At 53.3% G+C, this 26,132-nt stretch overlaps 8 protein-coding genes across 8 annotated transcripts; 5 read left to right on the forward strand and 3 right to left on the reverse strand.

The window, feature by feature from the left end:
- Positions 1–438: 438 nt before the first annotated feature.
- ATEG_06631 (CCR4-NOT core ubiquitin-protein ligase subunit MOT2) lies at positions 439–8,208 on the forward strand (the record flags this gene model as incomplete). Its single annotated transcript, XM_001215809.1, has 12 exons — positions 439–491; positions 551–617; positions 724–839; positions 917–1,285; positions 1,357–3,143; positions 3,550–3,671; positions 3,716–3,751; positions 4,159–6,273; positions 6,748–7,131; positions 7,191–7,334; positions 7,380–8,151; positions 8,189–8,208. The coding sequence occupies 12 exons, from the start codon at positions 439–441 to the stop codon at positions 8,206–8,208; spliced, it is 5,985 nt and encodes a 1,994-aa protein (XP_001215809.1).
- Positions 8,209–8,686: 478 nt separating this feature from the next.
- Positions 8,687–10,648, forward strand: ATEG_06632 (thiamine pyrophosphate-binding protein; the record flags this gene model as incomplete). Its single annotated transcript, XM_001215810.1, has 4 exons — positions 8,687–8,946; positions 8,996–9,228; positions 9,286–9,416; positions 9,548–10,648. 4 exons carry the CDS (start codon positions 8,687–8,689, stop codon positions 10,646–10,648), a joined length of 1,725 nt encoding a protein of 574 aa, XP_001215810.1.
- An 81-nt stretch (positions 10,649–10,729) lies between these two features.
- ATEG_06633 (uncharacterized protein) lies at positions 10,730–11,952 on the reverse strand (the record flags this gene model as incomplete). The annotated part of the gene is made up of 5 exons (XM_001215811.1): positions 10,730–10,860; positions 10,906–11,011; positions 11,062–11,136; positions 11,178–11,764; positions 11,814–11,952. 5 exons carry the CDS (start codon positions 11,950–11,952, stop codon positions 10,730–10,732), a joined length of 1,038 nt encoding a protein of 345 aa, XP_001215811.1.
- An 838-nt stretch (positions 11,953–12,790) lies between these two features.
- Positions 12,791–13,105, forward strand: ATEG_06634 (uncharacterized protein; the record flags this gene model as incomplete). Its single annotated transcript, XM_001215812.1, has 1 exon — positions 12,791–13,105. The coding sequence occupies one exon, from the start codon at positions 12,791–12,793 to the stop codon at positions 13,103–13,105; it is 315 nt and encodes a 104-aa protein (XP_001215812.1).
- A 1,494-nt stretch (positions 13,106–14,599) lies between these two features.
- Positions 14,600–16,138, reverse strand: ATEG_06635 (thiamine pyrophosphate-dependent dehydrogenase E1 component subunit alpha; the record flags this gene model as incomplete). The annotated part of the gene is made up of 5 exons (XM_001215813.1): positions 14,600–15,367; positions 15,418–15,627; positions 15,687–15,748; positions 15,795–15,982; positions 16,035–16,138. 5 exons carry the CDS (start codon positions 16,136–16,138, stop codon positions 14,600–14,602), a joined length of 1,332 nt encoding a protein of 443 aa, XP_001215813.1.
- A 754-nt stretch (positions 16,139–16,892) lies between these two features.
- Positions 16,893–19,705, forward strand: ATEG_06636 (beta-mannosidase mndA; the record flags this gene model as incomplete). The annotated part of the gene is made up of 6 exons (XM_001215814.1): positions 16,893–16,977; positions 17,136–17,142; positions 17,197–17,277; positions 17,328–17,554; positions 17,602–19,543; positions 19,696–19,705. 6 exons carry the CDS (start codon positions 16,893–16,895, stop codon positions 19,703–19,705), a joined length of 2,352 nt encoding a protein of 783 aa, XP_001215814.1.
- A 443-nt stretch (positions 19,706–20,148) lies between these two features.
- Positions 20,149–22,157, reverse strand: ATEG_06637 (sodium:neurotransmitter symporter family protein; the record flags this gene model as incomplete). Its single annotated transcript, XM_001215815.1, has 2 exons — positions 20,149–20,499; positions 20,571–22,157. The coding sequence occupies 2 exons, from the start codon at positions 22,155–22,157 to the stop codon at positions 20,149–20,151; spliced, it is 1,938 nt and encodes a 645-aa protein (XP_001215815.1).
- A 2,812-nt stretch (positions 22,158–24,969) lies between these two features.
- ATEG_06638 (uncharacterized protein) lies at positions 24,970–25,816 on the forward strand (the record flags this gene model as incomplete). The annotated part of the gene is made up of 4 exons (XM_001215816.1): positions 24,970–25,162; positions 25,208–25,332; positions 25,382–25,445; positions 25,500–25,816. The coding sequence occupies 4 exons, from the start codon at positions 24,970–24,972 to the stop codon at positions 25,814–25,816; spliced, it is 699 nt and encodes a 232-aa protein (XP_001215816.1).
- Positions 25,817–26,132: the final 316 nt, after the last annotated feature.

Below are 26,132 nucleotides of genomic sequence, written 5' to 3' on the forward strand. Positions count from 1 at the left end.
GAGGGGGAGGTGGTGGTGGATGGGAGAGAGGACGCGGACGACAGGGAGGGAATTGTATCATGATGTTGCCGCGAGTCGGCGATAGGTTTGCGTCCCGTGATCAAGATCACGTGAGGCGCGGAAGGCTGACGTAAGAAGAAGTGCAAACCAGACAAACGCGCGCAAAGTGAGCTTCCCTTCATCTTTCCTCTTCCTTCTTCCTCTCTTTCGCCTCTTCGTTGTCAACTACTGCGAAACTCCCCCCGCGTCACCTTTTCCTTTCCTCTTCTTCTTTCTCCCTGAGGGCATCCCTTGTGTTTGCCGTGTTACGCTCTTTTGCGTCGCTTTCTTCGGGAAATACGCCTCTACCCCCCTGCGATCCTCTGTTGGCTCTCCGTCACGCCAACCCCGGTTCTTTTCTTTCTCCTCTTGTATCTATTACTCTCTTGTCTCGTAATTATGTCCAGTCGGCAACAGATTGACTCGGTCATCGATGATGACGACGAGTTCTGGTATGTCTTCGTAGACGACCTTTTCTTCCTCTCCCAGGCTAACTTGTTTCTCCCTACAGCCCCCTGTGCATCGAGGAATTCGATCTGTCCGACAAAAACTTCAAACCCTGTCCTTGCGGATACCAGGTAGGCCTCGCTGCGTCGCCCCTTGCCGCGAGATTCGCGCCCACGGACCAACGTGCGATCTCGCATATGCGCCGGGAATCATTCGCTAACCCGCTCCCTTCCCCAGATCTGCCAATTCTGCTACAACAACATCAAAACCCATAGCGAGGAAGGCCGGTGCCCGAACTGCCGACGGGTCTACGATGAGAGCACCATCCAGTACAAGGTCCCTGATGCCGACGAGTGAGTTTGCCCAAGGACAACACACCCAACCGATCCACCCGGTCTTGGCGCTAACAGAACTTCCTCCCGCACTTTAGATTCAAAGCCGACCTGGCCCTGAAACATCGAAAGGCCGCCGCCGCCAAGAAGAAGGAAGCCGAAAAACGCGAAATCGAGGCCTCGAGTCGCAAAAACCTTGCTGGTGTCCGCGTTGTGCAGAAGAACCTCGTCTACGTGATCGGCCTTAACCCCACAATACGCGATGAAAGCCAGCTTCTGCAGACCTTACGCGGCAAGGACTATTTCGGCCAATACGGTGACATCGAGAAGATTGTCGTCAGCAAAGCGAAGCCCGGCGGTAACCCTCACCAGGGAATCGGTGTCTACGTCACCTATGCTCGCAAGGCTGATGCAGCGACTTGTATTGCGGCGGTGGATGGTTCTGTAAACGGTGACCGAGTGCTCAGGTACGATTCAGCATCCCTACTATCCTGTCTCCTCGCCTAGTCCCGAGGATCATTATACTGACGCACCATAGGGCCCAATACGGTACGACGAAATACTGTTCCTCCTTCCTCCGCAATGAGCAGTGCCATAATCGAAACTGTACCTTCCTGCACGAGACTGGCGAAGAGAGCGAGAGCTATAGCCGTCAAGATCTGTCTTCCATCAACACCCTGTCCAGTCAACGGTCGAATCCTACCGCCCCTGGTGGACCCGGTCCTTCGATCCCGCCACATGTGGCTCGCTCTTCCGCCGTTCCGTTGTCGCAACCCATGCGTCGCCAGCCAAGTAAGGATGATCCGGCCGTCATCCGGCCTCCCGACGGATCTGCTCTCCCTTCCTCGGCAAGCTGGGCGAACAAGGACGCCGTCATGCATCGCACTAGGCGGACTAGTTTGTCGGGCAGCCAAGCGTCCAACAGCCCGCGGCCTGCACCGGCGACCGTGGCAACGGGCAGCGACGAGTCGAAACGAACCGAGAAACCGTCAGCAGGCACGCAGGATCGTCGCCAAACGCCTCTCCCAGAACCTCGTCCTGGCACCCCTCGTACGACCGAAGCCCAACCCGCGGCCGATCCCGTGTCACCTTTGCTGGACGGCTTAATCAAGGCGGTGAATTCCCCAGATTTCAAGTTTGTCTTCTCGGCGGCTGGTCTGCCAGCAGAAGAAGTGACCCGCATTGAGAACCATCCGTCCTTTATCGATCCTTACGGTGGCGTCAAGCGCCGAGCCATGCGGGAGAAGGCTGAACAGGAGCGTGTCAAGAGGGAACAAGAGCTCCTGCAGTCTGCGGCCGAGGAGGAGGAACGCCGCGAGAGTGGGAGCTTGCAACTCGGCGGTGAACCAGATGATGCCAATCCTCCTCGAGGTCGGACCGGCCGGGATTCCCATGGTGCGATCCAACCCCCATCGCAGCAAGGCACGACAACCAACTCGGCGGTGGGATCCCCCGTATCCGCCGCAAGCCACCATTTCCAGGGCCTGAACCTCGCCAGTCGCAGCCTCACCCCTCTGCAACAACAACAATTGATGCTTCTCAAGTCTGCCGGCACCCAACAACCGGGTCTGGTCGATCCCTTGCAGTCGGTCGCTTTGGACCAGGCTGCGCAGGTTCGCCAGGGTCTCCTCCAAAGCCAGATGGCACAGTTCAGTGCACTCCAGGCTCAGAACCGCCCGAATTCTCGTTTCTCGTTTGCCTCCGAGGCCGCGGCGAAGAACCTTCCCAACGTCCGGATGCTCAGTCAGATGCAGTCCGGAACCCCGAATCCTCTTGCCGCCCCCAGCCCCCAGCACGGGTTGGCCAGCAACTTCTACACCAGTGGTGTGCAAGGGCCCCCTCCCGGCTTGAAGACGGCCGGCACACCCCCGATCAGCGGTGGAGGTATGTTCGCACAAGGTCACGGTTTTACCACCAATGCCAATCTCGGATTAGGAGGCAACCTCGGAAAGCAAGACGCCAACCCGGAATTGATGCGCGAGCTCCTGCGGGGCCGCGGTGCCACGAATGCAGGTGGATTACAAGGCCCCGATGCCGCTAAGCGTGAGTTCATGTTTCCTTTCCTCCAACAGCACCAAACCCCCCCTCCCCTGACTCCCGCCAATGGCCTTCTCAGCTCTTTCTATGGCCCCCAGGCGGGGAATCTCTCCGACGCGGGGCCACAGAAGCAGAAGAAGAAGGGGAAGAAGCAGAGACACGCTAACACTTCCTCCGGTGGAGGCGGTGTAGTAGATCTTGCGGACCCGAGTATCTTGCAGGCGAGGATGCACCAGGTCGGTGCGAATGCTGCTGCTGGGCAGGCACTGTATGGGAGTCAGGGTCAAGGTGGGTACAATCACGCCATGATGTATGGAGGCGGTCTCAGCCGCTGGTGATTGTCTTCCCCTCTGCTGCCTTTCGACCCCCTTTCGTTGATGTTCGTTTGATAATACCTTCTGTTCGTGATCTCCTTCCCTTCGGTGCTTGTTTTTATGAAGACTACCTACCATTTTGCATGTCCTTTGATGTTTCCCTGCTGCGGTCCATTCCATCTTTTCTTTACGACATGATATCACTTTTCACTCTTCTTGTTAGACGGGGCAGGATATGATTGTTCTCGGTTGTCGGTTTTGATTGGGACTGCAATATCCATCCCATCGTCCACGAAGCGTTAAGCATTCGGCTTTGAAAAGAACGAAATACTCCGGCTAGGCGTGCCTTTGGCGTTATGTTTATGGAACCCTGCGTTTAGCTTCCAATCTGTTGTTTCTCATGTTTTGTTTTTTCGTCCCCATCTTCCGCATGGCCTGGGGCCTCGTCGCCTTTGCATGGACACCTTGTGTCTTCGCGGTCCACGGTGCTTCAGTGGCCCTCGTATGTGTTTTTTTTTTTGCATCCACGCTGAGTTGATATATCAGCATCTTGGTGCCACTTCGGTCTGGTCATGGCTTTATGTACGTTAACCCTCCTGCCCTGACTTCGATCACCGAAGAGGGCCCCTCTTATCCGAAACAAAGTTCTCACAACTGTCGGTCATATAGAACTTGTGCCTTGTCGGCCTGTGGTCAGCCTGGCGGACCCTTTGGTGTAATTACTCTGTCTGCCCTTGCGTATCATCCTGCGATTCTACCTTTGTCTCCGCCTAGCTGTTATTCGCACCGTTGTCTTATCTGGTTTTTGCCGCAGTCCTTTTTGCTCCAGCGTTTTGCACTCACCTCACTCAGATCGGCCTCAGGAGACAAAGCTAACGTGCAATGGTCTAGTTGACGAAGAATTCCCGCCACTGGGAGCGCCACCCAAGGATAAACGTCCGGTTGACAGCTTCGGATTTCTTCGCTCGCATCTGCCTTCGGATTCGCAGAGTTCCGCTCGTGCTGGCACCCCGACTCTTCCGCCCGGTCTCCCTTTGCCCCATGCTCACCCTGCGTCATCTTTGCTTCATAGCCCGATCAATCCTTCTAGTCCGACGTTGTCTGTGTCCGGACCTCCTCCTGGCTTGAATATTCCTTTCCACAGATTTGGGACTCCGTCTCAGAGTTTCCAGGAATTAACCTCTCGTCAGCAGTCCCCTGGTTCCAAGGATACGCCGGAGGATGCTTCCCCCTCAGCTCGTGTCAAGAATGTGTCAGAGATCTCACTGGGCTCTCCGGTGCCAAAGTCGGCGCACAAGGCTAGGTCTCAGTCGAAGGATGAGTTGACAGTCTCTGCGGACAAGACGCCAAAGAAGGGTGACAGTCCCGAAGAAAAGGTGTCCCTAGCAAAAGGCAAGCCTATAAAGCTGGATCTGAACACCTCGCAAGCGTCAGAGGTCACGAAGCCTGAAGGGATGGGCCAACCTCACCATCACCCAGCCCCCTCATCTGCAGTTGGCTCCCGCCCAAACACCCCAATGACGGCTGCATCTCGCCTGTCTGATTCTTCCGCCCCACGCCAACCGAGAGTCTTGCGGGTCGTTGATACCCCCAAGGCGGAGACACCGCCTCCTGCCTCCGCTACGCAGTCTGTTTCATCTCTGCCCGCTGTCAATAAGGCCCGTTCCAGACGCCCAAGCATCTCGTCCTTGAGTAGACCTGATACTCCGGGTGATCTAGGATCGGAGGCCGACCTCTATACCTCCGCTTCGGTGTCTCGTGCCAACTCGCCCCCTGCTTCCTCTAGAATTGGCTCCGCCCCTGTCCGATCTGTGACGAAGAGCCAGGCCAAGAAAGAGCGCAGACAGAAGGCCAAGGAAGCTGAAGCTAAAAAACAGGAGGCGACCTCGGTGGCTGAAGAACCAGTGCAGGCGCCTATTATTGGAAGGAAGAGGAAGACCAAGAAAGCCCCAACCCCTTCGGCAGAGCAGCCCTCAACCCCGGAAACCACGATAGAACCCGCCAAGCCCAGTGAAAAAGCAAGCGATACCAGTGACAAAGCTGAGCCGAAGGTCGAGCCCAAGAAGACCAAAGCAAAGGACAAAGCTGTGAAGGATCCCAAGCCTGAACCTGTCGAGGTGAAGGAGGAGCCCAAGAAGCCCCAGGAGGCCTGGCGGACCAAGAACACGGTTGAGCAGATGATCAAGGACTCCGAAGCCTTTGGCACCTCGATCAAGGAGCTCTTTGCCGAGCGGACCTCCTCACTTCAGGTGTTGCTTGCTCAACTGCACAAGTCTGGCCAGCTGGACTTGAACAGCCACCCATTGTTCAACCCGCCCAACCTCAGCCAACGTGTCGACATGAAGTGCACCTCCGATGACTATGAGACCCTGAAGCAACCCATCGAGTTGACCGACGAGCACCGCCGAGCTCTGCTCCGAGGGGAGCCTGTTCGGATTAACCCTGATTCTCCTTTGCTGAAGGACCGGTGTCTGATCAGTCCCCGCGGGTGTGTGCTTCATCACCTCACTCCGGAGGAAGAAGAGCGCTATCTTGCACTGGAGAAGCATGTTGCGTGGGCGATGGATTCTTTTCAGGAATACCCTGCTGTCCCGATCACTGAGCCCGATATGTCCAACCGCGGCGGTGGTCTCGACGCGCTCTTTGCTACTCCTGAAAACTTCAATGTGTGCTGGGTGGACGAAGCGGCTGGATCATTAGCCTGCACGACCTCGTCCACCGGTCTCACCGACAGCCCTACTGTCTCTGTGACCGGGGCACCTCCCAACGTCCTCTCGGCTATGGAAGCAGACAGCACTCGCAGCCACAACTGGGCCATCGCCAACACCGCCGAGTTGGTCAATGCGACAGCTACGTCTGTTCGGTCCTTTGCGGCGGCTACTGCTAAACACATGTTGGGTGCCGCGGGCGTGGTTGTGGGTAATATGCCGGACTTGGATGATGTTGTTGGTATGACGGATGATGAACTGCGCTCGTTTGCCGTCAAGTCTCAGAAGGAGCTCGAGGTGTCGCGCAAGGAGCTTGACTCGATTGATAAGAAGCTGAGCGCGCTCGTCAAGCGGAACAAGAAGCTGGCGCAGCAGGCTTTGACCACTAGTGTTGAGGTGTGAGTGATGGCGTGGAGGGTGTTGGATTTGTGTTGTATGATATGTGTGTAGTATTATTGATTGTACGAGCCTGGCGTTGGGTTTCATTCGGTATTAGACAGATTAAAGCAAGCGATAGATAATGTCAGGTCGACTTTCTGGTCATTCTTCAGCTTCGTCATGCGCAGTCCCTGAATATTGATAGAGCGTTCGAAGTATACCTCGGCGAGGAAATGTGCGGGGTAGCTAGCGTGACCTCGTGTAGTGTCAACATCCCTGAAGAAAGGATCAAGAGGATTCAAACAGACAATGCTTCGCAGCCAGACTCAGTCGCGTAGTCAAGGATGGAGCGCCGTGCAAAGTCCAGGAAAACGAGGGCTAGAGGACGCTCGAGAAAAATCTTGGGCTATGGGAGCTATCGCCAGTCGCAAGATGTCAGTCCGCCGTACAGAGTCCAGACTATAGAGGTCCCGTCACTAACGCACGCGACAGTCATCTACTGCCCCTGTCAAGGGACCATCCAAGGCAAACGAGAAGCTCAGCGTTTCTCGTGCACTGCCGGTGCCGTCGACAGAGCGATCCATCTGCATATTCCTGCATCACTATGTCTTGTCCGATGCTCTCCTTGGGGCAGCCGCCCATCTGACGGTGTCCCAAGTTGTAGGCCACATGAAATCCAGCCAGGCGGTCCACTATGCCGTGTCGGCAGTTGGGTTGGCCATGCTGGCGAACATGGGAGATGCACCTGGTGTAGCTGACGAGGCAAGGGCACATTACGCCCAGGCGTTGCGGTTGACCAACGTGGCGCTGAGTAACAAGGCCAAGGCTCTTGAGAATACGACACTCAATGCGGTGATTATCCTTGGCATGTTTGAGGTGAACGAAGCCGAAAGAATCATTATCTACTCGTTCAGCTGGCTGATTGAAGTCTTCAGGTGATGTTGGGCGGCACCCCCAAATCGCTGGAGAATTCGCAGAGACATCTCGCCGGTGCTGCGGCGCTTCTTGAAGTCTGGGGTTCTCGTCAGGCTTGCAGTTTGACTGGAATCCAGCTGTTCACGCAACTCAGGACAGACCTGGTAAGTACTAAGGGTTCCTGATCCTTCCAACTGAACCCAGGACAGACTGTTAACTTGCTTCTGGAGATGGCCAACTGCCTGAGAACGCAAACCCACGTGCCGGACACGGTGAGGAGATTGTCAGGCTTTGTTCAATCCTGCAGGTCAAAGGAAGATGTCCAAGTGGAAGTCCTTGTGGAATTAATAGCCGAGATGGCCGACCTGCTGGCGGATGTGAAAGGAAACGGCATCCCCAACCCGTTGGAGGCTATGGGACGAGCCTGGGTGATTGATAGCAGACTGGAAGCCTGGAGTCTCGGCCTGCCTCAACGCTGGCAATACACGATCCACCACATACCCGCGAACCTTCCAGGCGTGATATCAGAACTGGCGTTCGATGGTCAGTACCACGTTTATCAGGATATCTGGGCTTGCAACATTTGGAACTACTACCGAAACGCACGCGTCCTCCTCAACTTACTGATCCGTGATCGACTGGTGGTATACCTCACTATCCAGCCGTACCCGGAGTGGAAACCCCTCCTGGACCAGACCAGGTCCAATATACAGCGCTTCTCGGTGGATATCCTGCTCAGCGTGTCTTTCGCCATTGCGGTGCAATTCGCGTCGTTGCAGCGCGGCCGGGATCACACGCGTCCTGGCGGCTACCTGGGTGCTTATTACGTTATTTGGCCTCTATACGTGGCTGTCAGTGTACAGATCCCAGGCACACCGCTGTGGGAGTGGGCTGTTGGACGGTTGGAGTATATCGGGCGTATCATGGGAATCGGCCAGGCTTTACTCATGGCCAGGGCTCTGAGAAGGGAGCTTGAGCGGAGTGCCTTATCAAGCTATGATTACTGTAATTCTTATAGCGGAAACCTTTGACACATGAAGAATTCCATTCGCTATCAGTATCAGAAGCTATTTGCATCGGCAATTGTCAACCTGTGAATTTGCAATGATTCTATCACTGGAACACATAAATGATTGCCTAGTATTGGAAGTCGAGTATGACCATATACAGACGCCCAGTGAAAATAGATATGTCTTTCCACCAAAGAAAGCCAAGATACTTGAGATTTGGAAGAGCCCACTAGCAATCCAGGCATCCATTAGACAGATCTGATAGATCCTCAGTGCGACTGAGTCATTAGCACTGACTCCGACTGCTTTCTCCTCGTAGGATCACAGTCATGTATGGGATAGTATGGGACAACCCCGCATTATGTCTCCAAATGACAGGAGTCCTTCGGCTACAAGCAAGCTAGAGTACTGTTCCTCGGTAACAGCACCTTCAAGGACTATATAGAACACATAGAGTACGCGTAACATCCACAGCTATCTATCCCATTCCGAACAATACCACAAACATGGCTGGCTTTCTTTTGGAATATCCTGAAACCCGTGAGCTAACAGGAGGTGACTTGCTGGCGCAGTCGCTAAAGACATGCGGAGTAGAAGTTGCCTTTGGTCTGCACGGCGGCCATCTGGATGCCTTCTTGATGGGATGCGAGCACATTGGGATCCGGCTGGTGGATACTCGCCATGAAACAGTAGCCGTTCAAGCGGCTGAGGCGTACTCGAAGCTGACATCAAAGATCGGCGTGTGCTTTGTGACCGCAAACAGCGGGTGAGCGAGCAGTGAGTGTACATTTGCTTGCTTATACTGACGGAAGCAGCTTCTCCAACGGTCTGCCCGGTCTTGCAACAGCGCTGGCAGACAGAGATCCCATTCTCTGCATCACCTCTTCTCCTCCGCTTCGCGATGCGGAGAACAACTCTCTCCAAGGCATCATCGATCAAGTCGTCGCATCTCGCCCGTTGACCAAGTTTGCGCATCGAATGACCAACCCTGAGGACACACCGCGGATTATCTCGCTGGCGATTCGGACGGCACTGTCTGGTGCCCCAGGTATACTCCCCTCTGGTATAGTTAGCAGCTATATGGACTGATTTTTGATGACAATAGGTCCGGTCCTCGTTGACTTCCCCATCGATGTACTGTTCTCTCCAGTTCATCGTCCTCTCATATCCTGGGGCTCCATTACTTCGCCATTGGCTTATGCTCCTGGACCGCATGCCGAGGCTGTCGAGAGGGCCGTGAGACTGCTGAAATCTGCCGTGCGGCCAGCGATACTGATCGGAACGGGGGCAAAAGATGTATGGACTCCGTATTCCTACTTCAACGGTCCATTGGTTATCGCATAGTGGAGCTAATTCGAATCTTATAGGCTGACAGGGAGCTGATCCAGCTATCCACAAGGACCGAAATACCTATCTTCGACACGCAAAAATGTGCAACATCTTTCGCTCTGCTCCAATCCGCGTTCTACGCAGGAGGAGCCGGAATGCTGGGTCTTTTGCGCGTCGTGGGAAAAGAAGCCCCCGACCTCATCCTGCTCCTCGGCGCCAGGACCGGCATGTATCTGGCCGGTCGAAGCGGCGCGATCATTCCCCAGAAGAACTGCACCTTGATTCATGTTGATGTGGATGGGGCAGAGATTGGTCGGACCTTGCCCGTTGAGTTAGGTGTGATATCGGCTGTCGACCAATTTGTCGCCGCCCTCAATCGCCAGTTCTCCACTGGGTTCAATGGCGCTGTAGATGCGAACTGGGTCCAGGATGCCTTGAGTCTCAGAAATCTCCCTTCTAATTTTGAGAAGGATCCTGATTCCCACGCCCATGGAGGCTTGCATCCGTACCACACTGTCAAGCAGGTATTCTCCGCGATCGAACCAGGAAGCATCGTTGTCTTGGATGGCGGCGAGGCAGGCGCTTGGGCCGGTGATCTGGTGCACCTGTGCTCGCCGAGCGCTATACTAAAGTCGACAGGGAACCTCGGCTTCCTCGGGAATGGCTTTGGATATGCACTCGGTGCTGCGATTGCCGCTCCGGATCGAAAGGTCGTCAACCTCCATGGGGACGGGTCCGCTGGGTTCCATTTCATGGAGCTGGACACCTACAAGCGGTTCAACCTCAACATTATGACGATCGTCGTGAACAATTACTGTTGGGGCATGAGCTCAAATGGCCAGGAGCTGGTCTACGGCACGAAGAATCCTGCTCGTCCTGCCAGTTCGCTAAGCCGTGTTGCAGAGTATGAAACTGTCGGCGAGGGGTTGGGGAACGCAAGTGCCAGGGTCGATACGATTTCCGCTGTGCAGGAGACGGTGAAGAGGCTTCAGAAGGTAGATGGCCCTAGCTGCATCAACCTGATTGTGGACAGCAAACCTATTCATCCTGTGACGACTCTGATGGTTGGGCAGACGGAGGATCCAGATATGGTGGTTGTACCCTACTATGACAATGTACCGAGGCCGTACTATAAGTAGTGTGGAAACGAATAAACACCATCTTCATTGCGTCGAAACCTGTGCATGGTGTATAAACTATATACGTAGGGACAGCAGCATTCATCTTGTCGTAGGGGTTGCCAGAATCTTGATCTGATCATTTGGCTTGCACAACTCCTCGAATCCTTTCGCAACGACCTCCTCAAGAGGGATTCTTCTGGTGATCATCCGCTCAACACCTTGGAATCGACCTTTTGTTGTCAACAGTAGACGTTGTAAATATATAGACAACTTACCTTCGACATAGGCTTCAACTACCTCTTTGAAATCCGTCTCATCGTACGCCAAAGATGACTTGAGTACAGCCTCCCTTCGCATGACCAAGTACCACGGAAGCGTGAGCTGTGATATAGTCAGAGATCACTCTGCTTAGGGAACCCAGATTAACTTACCGGAGTCTTCGGCACAGCAAGGTTGATATGCTGGCCCTGGAATCTCAGCGCATCCAGTCCGGTTTGGAATCCTACCTGGGATCCGGCACAGTCGAACACAACATCAACCCCTTGACCCTCAGTTCAGTCAACTCCCTGCATTTCTTCCCAAGATCCGTCTCCGTGGGATCGAATACAGCATGTGTAATATCAGCCAGGAACTCCCGGCGCTTCTGAGACGGCTCAGACACAAAGATTGCATTTGCACCCCGAGCCCTCAACGCAAACACCACGGCAACACCAACAGGCCCGGCACCAACAACCAGCACTGGCGTGTCCTTGAAATCATCAATCCCTGACAGCCTTAGGCTATGCCAAGCAACCGTGAGCGGCTCAATCAATGCTGCAGCCGCCAGGTCCGCATCGTCCGGGAGCGGATACACCTTTTCTGGTGCCACGGCTACCATCTCGGATAGCCCTCCGCCGCCCCCAGAGATACCCATGAACCCGATAGTATCACAACAGTTTGTGGACAGCTTGGAGCACGGTATGCACGACGCGCAGAAATAGCGCGGGTCCACCACCACCCCCTGTCCTGGTCTCAGAGACGATGAAGCGGGTGCATGTACAACCCGGCCGGTGAATTCATGGCCCATGGTCACAGGGAGGACATCGCCCGTCAGCGGATGCGGACCTGTCTTTTCGCTCGGTATGGCCATTGGCCCTGTACTCTCTCAGCCCCTGCAGATGTCGGCCGTATATGTGACGCTCACCCCGGATATACTCGTTCAGGTCGCTCCCGCAGATCCCGCACCACTCTACGGAAATGAGGACCTTGTCCTCGCTAGGCACCGGGGGTTTTACCTCCTCAATCCGCACATCACGGCCTGCGTAGAATCTCGCGGCGCGCATTTTCAAGAAGTCGATCACGTCTGTGGAACCGAAGCTGAGTTTGGAGTGTCGCAACCTGCCTACGTTACTATCCGCAGCGGTGCTTCTCTGGCGACGGGTTCCCCCGCATCTGTTCTGCGCTGGAAGGATTGAGCCGAGACCGAGGCATTGTCGACTCTGGATTGGCCTGATGCTTTCCGCCGGTGATTCTTCCGTTGGACTCAGCGGGGTAGACTGTCGCAGAGTTGTCATTTGCAATAGGCTGTTGGACAAGGCATCATACCGGACACTGTCTAGTGGTAGTATGATATAAAGAAAACCCTAGGTAGACGTGGACCGGAACGAGCTGCGGCTGTATGGAGATTATAGAACCACGAAGGCAAAGAAAGCAAAGGTAAATGAAGTCATATCAATATCTACTTAGTTCACAGAGCACGAATATCACTTTCTAACTGCTGTACATCGTATTTTTGACCTTCTGAGCATGTAGACATGATACCAACTGTCGTCTTTATTCCAAACTGACATGGATGTCCTGAATCGGAAGTGACAAGTAGATGCCAATATCAGATAGAATTCATTTCTATACCTCAACATGTTGTTCATATAAAGAGCCGGTAGTGACACCATGCTCGCCCGTCAAACACCACCATATTGACCACCCACAGTCCGCTCAAGAAGCATAAATAAATCTTTATTCTAGTAGTCCTCGCAAAGGCTTTTTGAGTCAACAACATCTACGCCCATCTCCATAATATCAACAGGTAAGCTAACCGCTTCACCCCCTGGGCATATCGATTTACTTTGCCTGTCCGCATATAGCAAACCATACAGCAGCGCCATCCGCTCCAGACTCATCATGAAGATCCCCGAGGCGCTTTCCCTTCTAGTAACCAGTCTTCCAGCCTGCTACGGCTGGGAGATGATGAAGCTTTCGAGCACAGCGGTATCAGGATTCGACAGCATTGGAAGCGACCTGGAGGGGGCGTGCATCACGAACTATACCATCCCTCAAGGAACCAGGTTCCGGCTCGACGGTATAGCCGGTGGCTTCACAGTGGAACTTTTCGCAGACTTCATATGTCGAACACATCCTACCGGGAATTATTCCACAGATGGCGAAATTGTGGCTGTGGAGACGTGGAACAGTTTCTGGGTCCGCAGGCAGTTGTGAAAGAATCCCGGAATCTATGGTGATGCTGCGTGCTCGGGGGCTTTGTATTCCGAATTGAAGTGCAACGTAAGACTGGCACGGCTCAATCTGTAGCCTGCCAGCACGATACTTTTCTCTATGAAGAACCTGATCAGCAGCGTAGTAGAGGTTTCGTACTACCTCGGTAGATTCGGTGGACAAGCAGTCAGGCTATAGATAAAATGAACCGTCAGGATTCCCACAAGTAGGAAACAGATTTTGGGCGTGTCTTGTCTTGCTACTATAAACCTCCAGTATCGTCAGTCTCAAATACACCTGAGCAAATATCATATTTTCTTACCAGTGCCAGGTAAGCTCATGTGACTACTGCCCCGTCCGGGTTGAGCTCATATATAGAGAAAACAGTCTCCAGAGAACTCTCAATCGTGCCTCGCAATGAAGTACATCAACCTCGTATTCCTCGGTTTACTGTCGGGCAGCCGTTGCTGGGAGATTGACAGATCACTATCTGGTCGCTCCTGCCAATATTACAGGGGTGACAAGCTATCCTCATGTGTGTCTTCATACAATATCTCCCAAGGAGAGCAATTCCGAGTCAGAGGCATAGGGCCGGGGAGGCACGTAGTACTGTCAGGGATCCCACTGGCGATATGTCGGCGACGAGCGAAACGTTACTTTGCGTGGGAGTTACTGGGTCAATGCCCTGGTCACAGCCCCATTTGGGGTCCGGAGCTGGCAGATTTATTGATGAGTCTCCTCGCGTCAGGAGATGTTATGCGCAGTGAGGCTCTGAAGAGTCTGCACATGCGGTGGGCGTGCTACCAGAGCATGTACATGTATGGGGTATTCGATACTTGTAGCTCAATAGGTAGCTATCTTGGTATGATTAGGCCTCGAATGCAACATTGCATTTACGACCATTGGTAACTAGTACCCACTCAATCCTTATACTCGTACACAACGGCAGGAAAGGTCGTGTGGACGGGCTAGTTGCTCTGTCCTGTAGGTCTACCAGCTCCAAACATTAAGATCCCTCATATTTCGTATTTCCTCACTTTATATCTCTTGACCGTCCATGCGTGGGCCGTCGAGTTACTGGATGCGTCCGGCACCATAAACGAGACCTTCACTGGGCAAATGATGTCTCCCTGCTATATCCGTGAAATACACACTGGGACGCAAGCCAGGCTGCGAGGGCTCGCTCCCAAATTTCGCGTGACGTTCTACACAACCAGTCCTGGATGCCTCTTCGGCCAAGCATGGACTCGCGCGGAAGATGGGCGTTCGCTACCCCGCGGGATACCAGTGGCTTCCAGGTTCAGCGGAGGTTTTAGTTTAAGCACTGTTGGTAGATGGTAGAGGTGATGAAGGACCCTGGACTATGGGTGGGGTAGACACCTGCTCCACCTACTCGAGCGGATGGAAGCGCAAGCAGTGTATGGAGTGATCTATGGGTATTGATGTACGGTGCTAGTCTATAACACTAAACGGAAGACAACAATCGGCTGCTTCCTTTTACACTCCACTGATCCCACCCTCGTGCTGACGTAGATCGTACTCATCGGGGTATGTCTGGAGGATGCGCTTCAACTCTTGGAGCTGCTCTTGCTGTTCTTCCGTCAGCTCCTCGTAGACTCCTTCGAACGCCTCGCGAATAGCTGGCTTCAACTCTCGCTCAGCGTCTCCAAACTCCTTCAAAATCTCCCGTCTCAGAGACTCCCGTGTGTCGCGCTCCATGTCCTCATTCCACAGGCCTTCGTTTTCAAGCCATTTCCGCAGCCGGATGATGGGGTTGTCCCGGCGCTTCCAGTCCTCCACCTCTACACGGGCCCGATAGGCAAAGCTATCGTCACTGGTGCTGTGGTGGGACACACGGTAGCTCATCGCTTCAATGAGCACCGGCTTTCCGCCATCTGAAAGGGCGACACGTCGCGCTTCCCGCATGGCCTCATACACTGCGAAAATATCGTTCCCGTCTACTCGAATCGTGTCGATGCCGTATCCGACGCCACGACTGGCGATGCCGTCGCCTCTATACTGTTCAAGCGTCGGAGTGGAAATAGCATATCCATTATTCCGGCAGACGAACACCACCGGGCATGAACGCGTGGCCGCAATGTTCAACCCCGCATGGAAATCACCTTCGCTGGCGGCGCCTTCACCAAAGTAACACGCAACGATGCGAGGCGGGATGTCGGGGTTCTGTAAGGTCTGCATCTTCAGCGCGTAGGCCGCCCCAGACGCGTGAGGGATCTGAGTCGCCAGCGTGGACGAGATAGCGTGCTGGTGGAGTTAGTCAGCTGCTTGGCTTGGCTGGATAAACAGGGACTCACTATGCGAGGGTATTTGGAACCGTAATGACAGGGCATGTTGCGGCCTCGACCGCTGTCGTATTTATTGGCGAATAGCTGGCTCATGAAGTCCTTCAGGGTGAATCCCCGTTGCTGATAAACTCCTGTTTCTCGGTACTGCGCAAATACCACATCGTCGGGGGTGAGAGCGGCCGCCGTCCCGACGCCGATTCCTTCTTCTCCTGCTGATACCTGCCCAGTGTCAGTGGCTGAGCATATAAGGGCAATTGCGCGATGGTAAGGGGTGCTACCATGTAGAAACTAATACGGCCTTGTCTCTGTGCCTCAAACATAATCACATCCATGATGCTCACTATGAACATTAGTGCAATGATCGACAAATACTGGCATGTACTGACCTGTCAGCATGTTTTTATACCAGGCTACTATCTCCTCCTTGGGTACATCTGGTGGTCCCCGATTCTTATCCAGGAGGACGCCGTCGGAGTCCATAATACGGTAGGTGGGGATGCTGGGAAGGTCAGAGGGAGTGATGAATGTCATATCGGTTGTGAATTTGCTGTTGACAGCCCCAGGAAAGCGGACGCTACGCAATTGTCAGACACCGTCCCTAGTCTTATCAATGGCAAATCACCTACCGATCGGAGCCGGGCCGCTGGGAGATGGAACTACTCCATCGGAGGGGAATGCGCGTACAGAGCCGCGCATTGCGGGAGAGGTGCCGCGATAAAATCGTCGACATTGTGGGCGTGTGTGAAGAAGACGTGAAGCGACAATGGAGGTGAGATGGGAAGAGACAAAGCGAGGGGTCTCTCGATACATATGGACCCCCATGGTGATAGTGGAGGAATACCTGGGGAATGCGGAGGAAGACGGCTGGCCTCGGAACGACGTCACGCTCGCCGTCAATAGCCGTGGATGCCCGATGGGGAAGTTTTGCCAGGTTTGGTCTGTTTGGAGTGTTTGGCTTGGGACGTATCAGGTCTCCTGCGGTCACATGATCCTCTCTGCCCTCCTCCCAGACACCTACTACTACCTTCCTACTACCTCGTTGGACACCCTCTCCATTCCAATCATTGCGGCTCATATCGACTGAAATGCGCATTATATCGTCATTTATGACTATGAAGTTCGCGTAAGGCACCATATGTCTTGACACGTTCAATTCCGCTTCTCAAGGAACATGACTCTCCAAACTATACTATCGACAATCGTTGGTAAGCATCATACACTTGTTCTCAGATACAAGACTGATTTGAATACTTGGCTAATTTACTAGGGTACTTAATGGCAGCTTGATCTGAACTGGGACGCTTAAGTCGTGTTGCACTGGCGGAAATCCAATGTTGCATTGCTTTTCCGACGTTGACATTGGATCGGGTTACTCCGCACGACGATCCGTCCAGTATGAACAAGAATCCCTCCTCTTTTCTTAACGCACAAGAGGGGCTTCTTTGTCTTTAGCTGGTCATATTCATTCCTCATTCACCTTCGTCATGCGCGTGCCAGCCCAGGCTACTATAGCCGTTCTGGCCTCAGCCGTGTCTTCTCCCCTCAATGACCCGCAGATCTATGATCTGGGTAAATTAGGCTGGACCCTGAGCAGTCCGGCGTTGAACAGGACAGTTCCTGGTCATCTCCCTTCTCAGGTGCACTTGGATTTACTCCGGGCGGGAGTCATTGGTATACACCTCTAATGTTCCTTGTATTCCGCAGCAGGGTAAACTCACGATAAATAGATGATCCGTATGCCATACTGGAAGAGCTGGTCTTTATGTTACGCTAACACACATTATCAAGCTACCACGATCTAAACGACTTTAATCTTCGCTGGATCGCCGATGCGAACTGGACTTATACCAGCGACCCCATCCGAGGATTGTAGGTTCTGTCACAGATCACTGAATATTCTCGTCTCATCCAAAGGATAGGGGAAACAACACACACTCAACATGGCTAGTATTTGAAGGACTAGACACATTCGCAACGATCAAATACTGTGACAAGCAGATCGCTTCGACCAACAATCAATTCCGCCAATATGCATTCGATATATCTGAAGCTGTCAAAGACTGCACGGCAGATCCAGTATTAAGCTTGAACTTTGGGAGTGCCCCAAAAATTGTGGATCAAATTGCGGCAGACCCTGCATCACCCCGTAAGGCACGCCATTTCCATGCGTAGCCCCGGACTAACAGTCTTTAGAATGGCCTTTCGGGATCCAACAATCATACGAGTATCCAAACCGCTGGTTCATGCGCAAAGAGCAGTCTGACTTTGGCTGGGACTGGGGACCTGCGTTTGCGCCCGCGGGTCCATGGAAGCCAGCGTACCTGGTTCAACTGAGCAGCGAGCAAAATGTCCATGTCTTGAACACTGATCTGGACATCTATCGCCAGGGTCAGATCAACTATCTCCCTCCAGACCAGACGCAGCCGTGGGTCCTGAATGCAAGCATCGATTTCTTTGGTTCTCTACCCTCCAATTCGTCCATGTCAATTGCCATCAGCGAGACAAATTCAGGTGCAGAGCTCACCACTCAGTCTCTGCGAAATATTACAATTCTGAATGGCTCCATCACCGGTGTGGCGGTCCTGAAGGACGCGTCTCCTAAGCTTTGGTGGCCCTATGGTCTCGGAGAACAGAACTTGTATAACGTGACAATCACCGTTAGCGACGGCGTCCGATCTTTAGCCCGTGTGACCAAACGAACAGGATTCCGTACCATTTTCCTCAACCAGCGCAATATCACCGACACCGAAATAGCGCAAGGAGTCGCGCCGGGTGCACACTGGAACTTCGAGGTCAATGGGCACGAGTTCTACGCCAAAGGGTCCAATCTTATTCCCCCCGATGCGTTCTGGGCGCGTGTTACGACAACCAAAATGGCCCGATTGTTTGACTCTGTGGTAGCTGCCAATCAAAACATGCTGCGCGTGTGGTCATCTGGGGCCTATCTCCCTGACTTCATGTACGACCTGGCAGATGAGAGAGGCGTCCTCCTGTGGAGCGAGTTTGAGTTCAGCGACGCAATGTATCCTGTTGACAAGGCGTTCCTGGATAATGTCGCAGCTGAAGTGGTTTACAATGTGCGACGAGTCAATCATCACCCATCTTTGGCATTATGGGCTGGCGGAAACGAGATCGAGTCATTGATCCTTCCCACTATCGAGAGAAGCTACCCTGACCAGTACGCCAAGTACGTTGGCGACTACGAGACACTGTACATCAATCTCATCTTGCCGCTTGTCTACGAAAACACGCACTCCATCACATACAGTCCGAGTAGCACAACCGAAGGGTACTTGGACGTCAACCTGTCAGCCAAAATCGTCATGGCTGAGCGATATCAAAACCTTACCGAGGGCCACTACTACGGCGACACAGATTACTACAACTACGACACGAGTGTTGCTTTCGATTTCTCCCAATATCCTGTTGGCCGATTTGCCAACGAATTTGGCTTTCACAGCATGCCAAGTCTCCAATCGTGGCAGCAGGCTGTTGACCCGGAAGACCTGCATTTCAACAGCAGTGTCATCATGCTCCGAAATCATCACTACCCTGCCGGGAATCTCAGCACCCACAACTTCCACAACACCTCGATGGGCATGGGCGAGACGACTATGGGAGTGATGAATTATTATCCTGTTCCAGACAAGACCGACCCGATTGCGAATTTCAGCGCGTGGTGTCACGCAACGCAGCTCTTCCAGGCCGACTTCTACAAATCGCAGATTCAGTTCTACCGTCGCGGGAGCGGCATGCCCGAACGCCAGCTCGGCTCGTTGTACTGGCAGCTGGAGGATATATGGCAGGCTCCGTCATGGGCGGGAATCGAATACGATGGACGCTGGAAGGTACTGCACTATGTTGCACGAGACATCTACCAGCCGGTCATTGTGTCGCCTTTCTGGAACTCTACCACACGTCGTCTCGATGTGTACGTTACGTCTGATTTATGGGAGCCAGTCTCGGGTACGGTTGATCTGGCATGGATGGATCTGTCCGGCAAGCCCATCGCCCAAAATGCCCGTACACCTAAAACAGCTGCGTTTGTCGTTGGAGCGCTCAACACTACCAAGATATATTCCATGAACATCAACGAGCGGGCCCTGCCTGATCCGAAGAATTCCGTTCTGATCTTGTCTGTACAAGCTGAGGGTCATCTTCCGAATTCGAACAAGAAGAGCACACTCACTCACCAGGGCCACTTTACGCCCGTCTTCCCCAAGGATCTTATGCTGGTCGATCCTCATCTTGAGCTGCGATACAATGCGAAGACTCTCACGTTCACAGTCCAGGCTAAGGCCGGAGTTTCGCTATATACCTGGCTCGACTACCCAGCAGGGGTTGTGGGATATTTCGAGGACAACGGTTTCGTCTTGGTACCTGGACAAAAACGAGATATCCGGTTTGTAATGCAGGAAGATAAGACTGACGGAAATTGGGTGCAGGACGTGACGGTGCGAAGCCTTTGGGATCAGACGACTAAGACGTAGGCTATATCTGTGCGTCCTTTAGGGCGAGGGCTGCAATGCAAAGATATATTTTCAACCTTCGTGCAGTGCAAATGTTATCCTTCCATTCCCTGCGCAGCAGTTGGTCTAGATGATGTGCCGCGAGCTAAACGCAGTCCGTTCAGTATCGCCACAATTAAAGGGTTGACTACGGCAGGCTCTTCACTCGCTTTCCATCCCACAGCAAACTACAACCAGCAAAAACAAAGCAAAACAGAGCATCCATTGGACATCAGGCTAAACTCGAATCCAAACGTTCAGCTACCACCTCTTCCTCCTTGGCCTCATTAACAATAGTCTCCTCGCCCCCGTCATTCCGACGACTGGGCGGGATAAACACGTCATAATACCGAGGCATAACCAGACCGAGCAAGATAGCGAGCAAGCACAGGTGCGTCAGGATAAACCCGGTGATCATGAGCGGGTCATACCGGAGGGTATGGAACTCGGGGTACGCAAAGGAGAAGATAATCGCCAGGATAGGCGCACTGACGTAGCGCAAGAGGACAGGCCAGAAGCGAGGGATATTCCAGTTCTTGCCGCCGCCTACGACGGCATTGAGGTCCCGTCTGAGCTGATTGCCCTGTGAGCGTGTCAGTGTCAGTTTAGTAGTCGATATTGCGACCAAGGACAGTGGGATGGGATGGGTCTTACCGAGTAGAGGGCTAGGTACCAGAACCGTCTGAGGAGGACGTTGTTCCAGATGCTGGGCGCTTCGCAGGCGGGCGTCTTTGATATCATCATTGCGAGGACCGTGCAGACGATGTAAAGCCCAAAGCCTGCGCCAGCGCCCGCGGGGGGATACTCGAGCCCGTGTGCGACAGCGACACCGACGATCTGTCCTCCGAAATACCCGACGTTGTACACGACGAACGCCGGTAGCCCCGTCTGATCGACCACATCCGTCCAGCGGTAGACGGTAGTCGCGCCGACGAGCTCCGACCACACGACGAAGATAAGGCCAATGTTGTTGATCCACCGGTCGATACCGTCGAGCAGGTAGAAGCCAAATTCCGTGCAGTACGGCAGACACATCAAGAACGAGATCAGCGTCAAGGCCGTCACAATGATCGGGCGCGAAACTTTAACTCCAGAATCAACGATCAAGGTCGCCACGGCGTCGAGCATGACAAAAGCCGAACTGAAGCCCAGGACTACCAGGGTGAAAAAGAGCAGGAAGGCCCAGAAATTCGCCCCGGGCATATGCAGAACCGCCTCCGGGAGGGTCAGGAATCCGACTACGAATGCTCCCAGTCTCTCACCGTCCTGCGGCCACCGGCGCAGATAGCCCACGACGCCGAATACCGCAAAGGCGGCAAAGTTCTCGAACAGAACGTTGCTACCGCAGATGAGCAGTGCGTCCATTACCGCGTTGGAATGTTTGGCATTGTAGGAGGCGTATGAGGTAAAGTAGCCAAAACCGATGCCGGTCGAGAAAAAGACCTGTCCGACGGCCGTTTGCCAGACTGTGCCGGAGGCCAGCTCGCCGCCTCTCCACGTAGCCCAGAGGAGTCGCACGCCCGCTCCGGCGTTGTCGAGCGAAACGGATCTCCCGACCAGAATGATGGTTGTCACGATGGGCAGCCCCATGGTCCAGTAGACCACACGTCCCGTCAGACCGACTCCGCGGAAGATGGAGATCCAGATCAGGAACCAGATGAAGGCGCTCCAGCCGACGGTCTCGCCGATAACAGCCACTCCAGGATACTGGGTATAGGCAGCGACCTCCTTGTTTCCCTCTGTCAGATTGCCGGGGATAGGGTCGACGTTGGCGACAACATCGCCCATGTAGAACTCCTCAATCCTGTTTTCCCAGGGCAACGGGCTGATAAAGGAGTTGCGGAAATAGTTCATAATCCATGCGAGATTGACGGTGAAGTACTGCGTGACGATAAAGCTGACCAGAATGGGTCCCAGCCCTACTCCTTTCAGGCGCTTGTTGATCTTGTTGAAGGCGATGACGGTTCCCCCTCTGTACGCCTGGCCGATGGAAATCTCGAGGATGAGGGCAGGTATGGCGACGACAAAGATGGCAATCAGATACGGGATGAACCACTGCAGGCCATAGTTGTTATAGACCACCGAAGGATAGCGGATCAGGTTTCCCTGGCCAGCGCAACCTCCCATCGCAGCCAGCAGGAAAGCGGCGCGCGACGGCCATTGATCCCGCCCATCTTCAGATTTCGGCGGAGGAGGGATCAGCCAGCTCACAGCCTTCTTGACGTACTGGACCAGCACCATCGTGGGTGCGCTCTAGAAATGGTTCAAATCACTTTAACGTGCGCTCACATTCGCAAGGGAGTCGCATATGAGACAAGATAACAGCACAGCTATATGTCGAAAAGACGTGAGAAGAACAAGCCTCAGCTGAGACGCGCTCAGCGCACCGGACACATTTTGCTGCATGCGGGCCTCCGCCAAGGGCCTAAGCAGGCCATGCAATCTCTATCCTGGAGTTGTCGACAAAGACGTCCTTTGAGTCCTCTCCGCAGCCCGGTCATCTTGGCAACTGTGATCGTGCCCTTGGCGCTCCAGTCTGCAATCTCTCCGCCGGTTGCCAAGCGAGTAGTCGCACCCCCTATGGGGCGCAGACAGCTTGGAGGAGTAGCACTCGCCACTCACGATGTCTGATTCATGCTCGTTCCTTGGCCTGGTAAGCCATGATATGAGCCTTGTGTCTGGTGGAGGGTGGTGTAACGCTACCACGGGTTTGGAGCACGCCATCAGCCTGGTTTTCTTTCTGAGAAAATGGAAGCCTATTCAGACCTGCCCGTTGGCTGCTGTGGAGTGGATATAGATTCCTAGTGACAGTTGCTGTGGCCTTAACACCGCCTGCGATGTTGTCATTACCTATACAAAGTCACAGGAACGCCCTCATCGCACAACTGGCGTCAGATGCACATTGAACAGTCCCCCCTGCCACATCAAGAAGTCCGTTTGCTGGATACAGTCATGCGCATTGTCTGCAAGCTTCATACTAAAGTTGAAAATGGTCTTGGCCGGAATCAGGCACATTTCGCTGTAGGCGAGACTATACACCGGTTAGCAGGCGCTGCACCTACCGACGAGAAATCCCTCCTGGCAAAAATGCTCCCTCTCAAGACATTTTCAAGGGCCCACGTGGAATGGCTGTAATGTATCTCGGCGATCATCTGCGAACTTGGGATCCTCGGCGAAACGCTCGGGGTGGTAGGTCTCAGGATCAGTAAAGTATTCTCCCCGACGATACAGTGCCGATTGATGAATCGACACAGATTTCTGCAGTCTTTCAAGACTAATCTCTGGGGAATCTACTCAATTGATTCTTACATTTCCTGGGATAGATTGACCTAGTATTTGGGCTCCCTCTTTCGGGGCAGTCCGGGGAAACCGTTGGCAATGGAAGGGTCCATGCGCAAGGCCTCGTCCAGACACTCCAGCATGTAGGCTAGCCTGTTGACGGAGATTAGGGTGATCTCATCCTGCACGATGTGGATGATGTTTCCGTGCTTCTTGTGGAATTCCAGCATGTCAAATGGAAGCGTGCCATTGCCGGAGCGGCAGAAGTATGGAAGCCGCAATATCGCATGCGTCCACGGGCCCGGAAAGCGGCGTAGGGGATGGAAGATACCCTTGTATATGACATGGGCTGTGCAGTATCCCAGGATCTGTGTCTCTTAGCCATATGCACACGTCTATTCGAGGGGACATTACCGCGGTGATGGTCACTGCCAGCCCCTATATCCGCACGTTCAGCAGGCTGCCTAGCGCTTTATGCACCCACACTGTTTTGTATAATAGAGCTGATCATATTCACCTTATGTAGGATGCAGATTGACAAATTGATTCACTTTGAGCACGTGGGATAGTAGAAGTTGAAGTAAAGACTCTTTGTGGCACCTCGTATGGTAAGTCTTCTGGTGAGCTTGATACCACTGCCAAATCAACTCCAAATCATGCTTGCCTTGCATTGAAGCTAGAGGAGCCAAAGGCCTTTTCAAGGGCCATGATTCACAGCTCGATGCCATATGACACAATGTAATGTCGACAACAGGGATAGAAAAGCTACCCTTCTGCAACAGACCCCAGGTGCAGGACTTACTCTTATTATGCAAAGTCCTCTCGCCGAACACTAGGAGGAAATACAGCCACGACAAGCGTTACGATTAGCCTCGTTCTAACTGCGTTAGGCACCTGGCCTAATCGGGTTCGTATTCGGCGCTTCCCCTCATTTTCCGCTGCATGAAGCCATACTAACGCTCCCAATCGGCTTGCACTACGAGGAGTTCCGTCCTCGTATCCATCCTCTAAACGATCAACACCTACTTGCAGCGGTACCTTCTCACCAAGCCTCGAAGACGAGCATCTTCTCTGACGCTACCTCGACCTTGCACCACCAGTAAGCCCGCCCATAAACTGGTTATGAAGCAGTTCCCGACAGTTCCTTGCTGCTACGACCTGGAATTTTACAGTTATAGCTATTGCATTCCAGCTGATGTGACGAGAGTGCCCGGGATGGGGCTGTCAGCGTTAGTGAATTCTTCAATTCATGGCGTGCCACCACTACCCTCGGACGCAGGAATGTATCGTTCTTGTTGTAAGTCCACCTCATGGCGGAGGATGGCGTCCTCGGCGGGCGTCCAACACCGTGTTCTGCAACCATCCTCGTCATACGGAACAGGTTGCTGGTCATGTCGTGACTCTTATCAATCCATTGCTGGCTTCACATGAACACTGTTTGCTAGGTCCCAGGTAACGCCACCTTCAGCGGGGTTTAAAGCAGCAGTGTAGTTCTCCTGCAAAACACCGAGTAACAGGTTTTTGCAGCAACGCCCGAAAGAAGGCACGCAATAGCGATACGAGCTAACATTTCAGCTGGGAGACAGGCAGATGTCTGTGATTTAGCCAGGGCGGGGATTCCGCATAGACCGTGAAATCGATTCCCATGGGGTTTGGATATGGGCCCACAAGAAACTCGGATATATAAATGGCGATGGTTTTCGCCGAAGCATGTCTCGTCTTGTGAATAATACTATTATCAAGCCTTACCTACTGTACGTTATCCTCGGACGATATGCAGTTCTTCGGCATTATCTGCGCATTCCTCGCAGTAGGAATGACGGCTACGGCTACTCTAACCTTCCTCCCTCCCTGCAGCATGATCGATCGCCCTTGCAAATGTCCGCCAGGTACTACCTTCAAGAACCTAACAAGCTATGGTATAATTGGTGCGCCGGCCCGCGATGTGCAAGATATTATGGGGTCCTGTGAGTTTCCTCGGTCTCTAGCCTTCTCCTTACTAACAGCTGCAGTTTTTGACCTCCATTTTCAGGGTGGTCTAGTCCCTTACAGGACTAAGGGAAAAGACAATACTCCTGGGGCCGTGCGGAGCTTTAACCTCTCAGGTCCGGCGGGGTACTATCAGATTAGTGAGGAGGTTTGTCCCTCTCCCCGAACAGATAGTTAACATAGGCGTTAACACCTAGAAGCTTAGACGGTGGAAGACCTGGCCAGATGGGTCTTTCAACCAACAGTACCAGCAGAGTCCTAGTAAGAATCAGGTTATAGTTATTATACGTATTAGCAACTCTAACCTCATTACAGATCCACCTTTCGTTCAGGTTCCTGGCGGAGGAGTCTATTATGGCATGTGGACGAGTATTATCGGCCAGCAGACTGTTGTTCGCAACGAGACTGCGGTGGCTTGGAAGCAATGGCGCTGTGAGGTGGGCGAGACATTCCGTAAGTCAATCGAAGGGCCCCCAGGGAGAGAAAGCAGAGGCTCATTATGTCGGGTAGCGGCGGCCATGTCCCACGAAGGAGGAATTACCAACACGTCTGCGTTCCTCAGGCAGCAGGGGAAGCTTACCGGGGTATCCATTTCCTCTTTCACCATCTTTGATGAGATTAGAGATGATTAGATGGAGATTCATGTCTTGGAATGTCTTAGCAGAGGTTGTATGGTTCTCAATGGCGATGATGCTTTGATTGGGTAGGTATACATCGGCAGACCCTGGACGTAGGAGGATTGATGTTTGACTACAGCTAGTGGTCCTAAAATAACTTTCAATACAGTGGTGGCGTCGACTTCAACGTATGCGCTGGTTGGGATCGCAATCAGCCTGTGTACTTCCGAATATATATATCAGCTGATGACAAGGGGTTCTCAGTCTTCTCCAACTGAGGACAAACTCTTAGATCATCGTCAGCACAGAAAGATCGATAATAAGAGTACAC

Source organism: Aspergillus terreus, genomic scaffold, assembly GCF_000149615.1.
Source record: "Aspergillus terreus NIH2624 scaffold_9 genomic scaffold, whole genome shotgun sequence".
In the NCBI taxonomy this organism is placed as follows: Eukaryota; Fungi; Ascomycota; class Eurotiomycetes; order Eurotiales; family Aspergillaceae; genus Aspergillus; species Aspergillus terreus.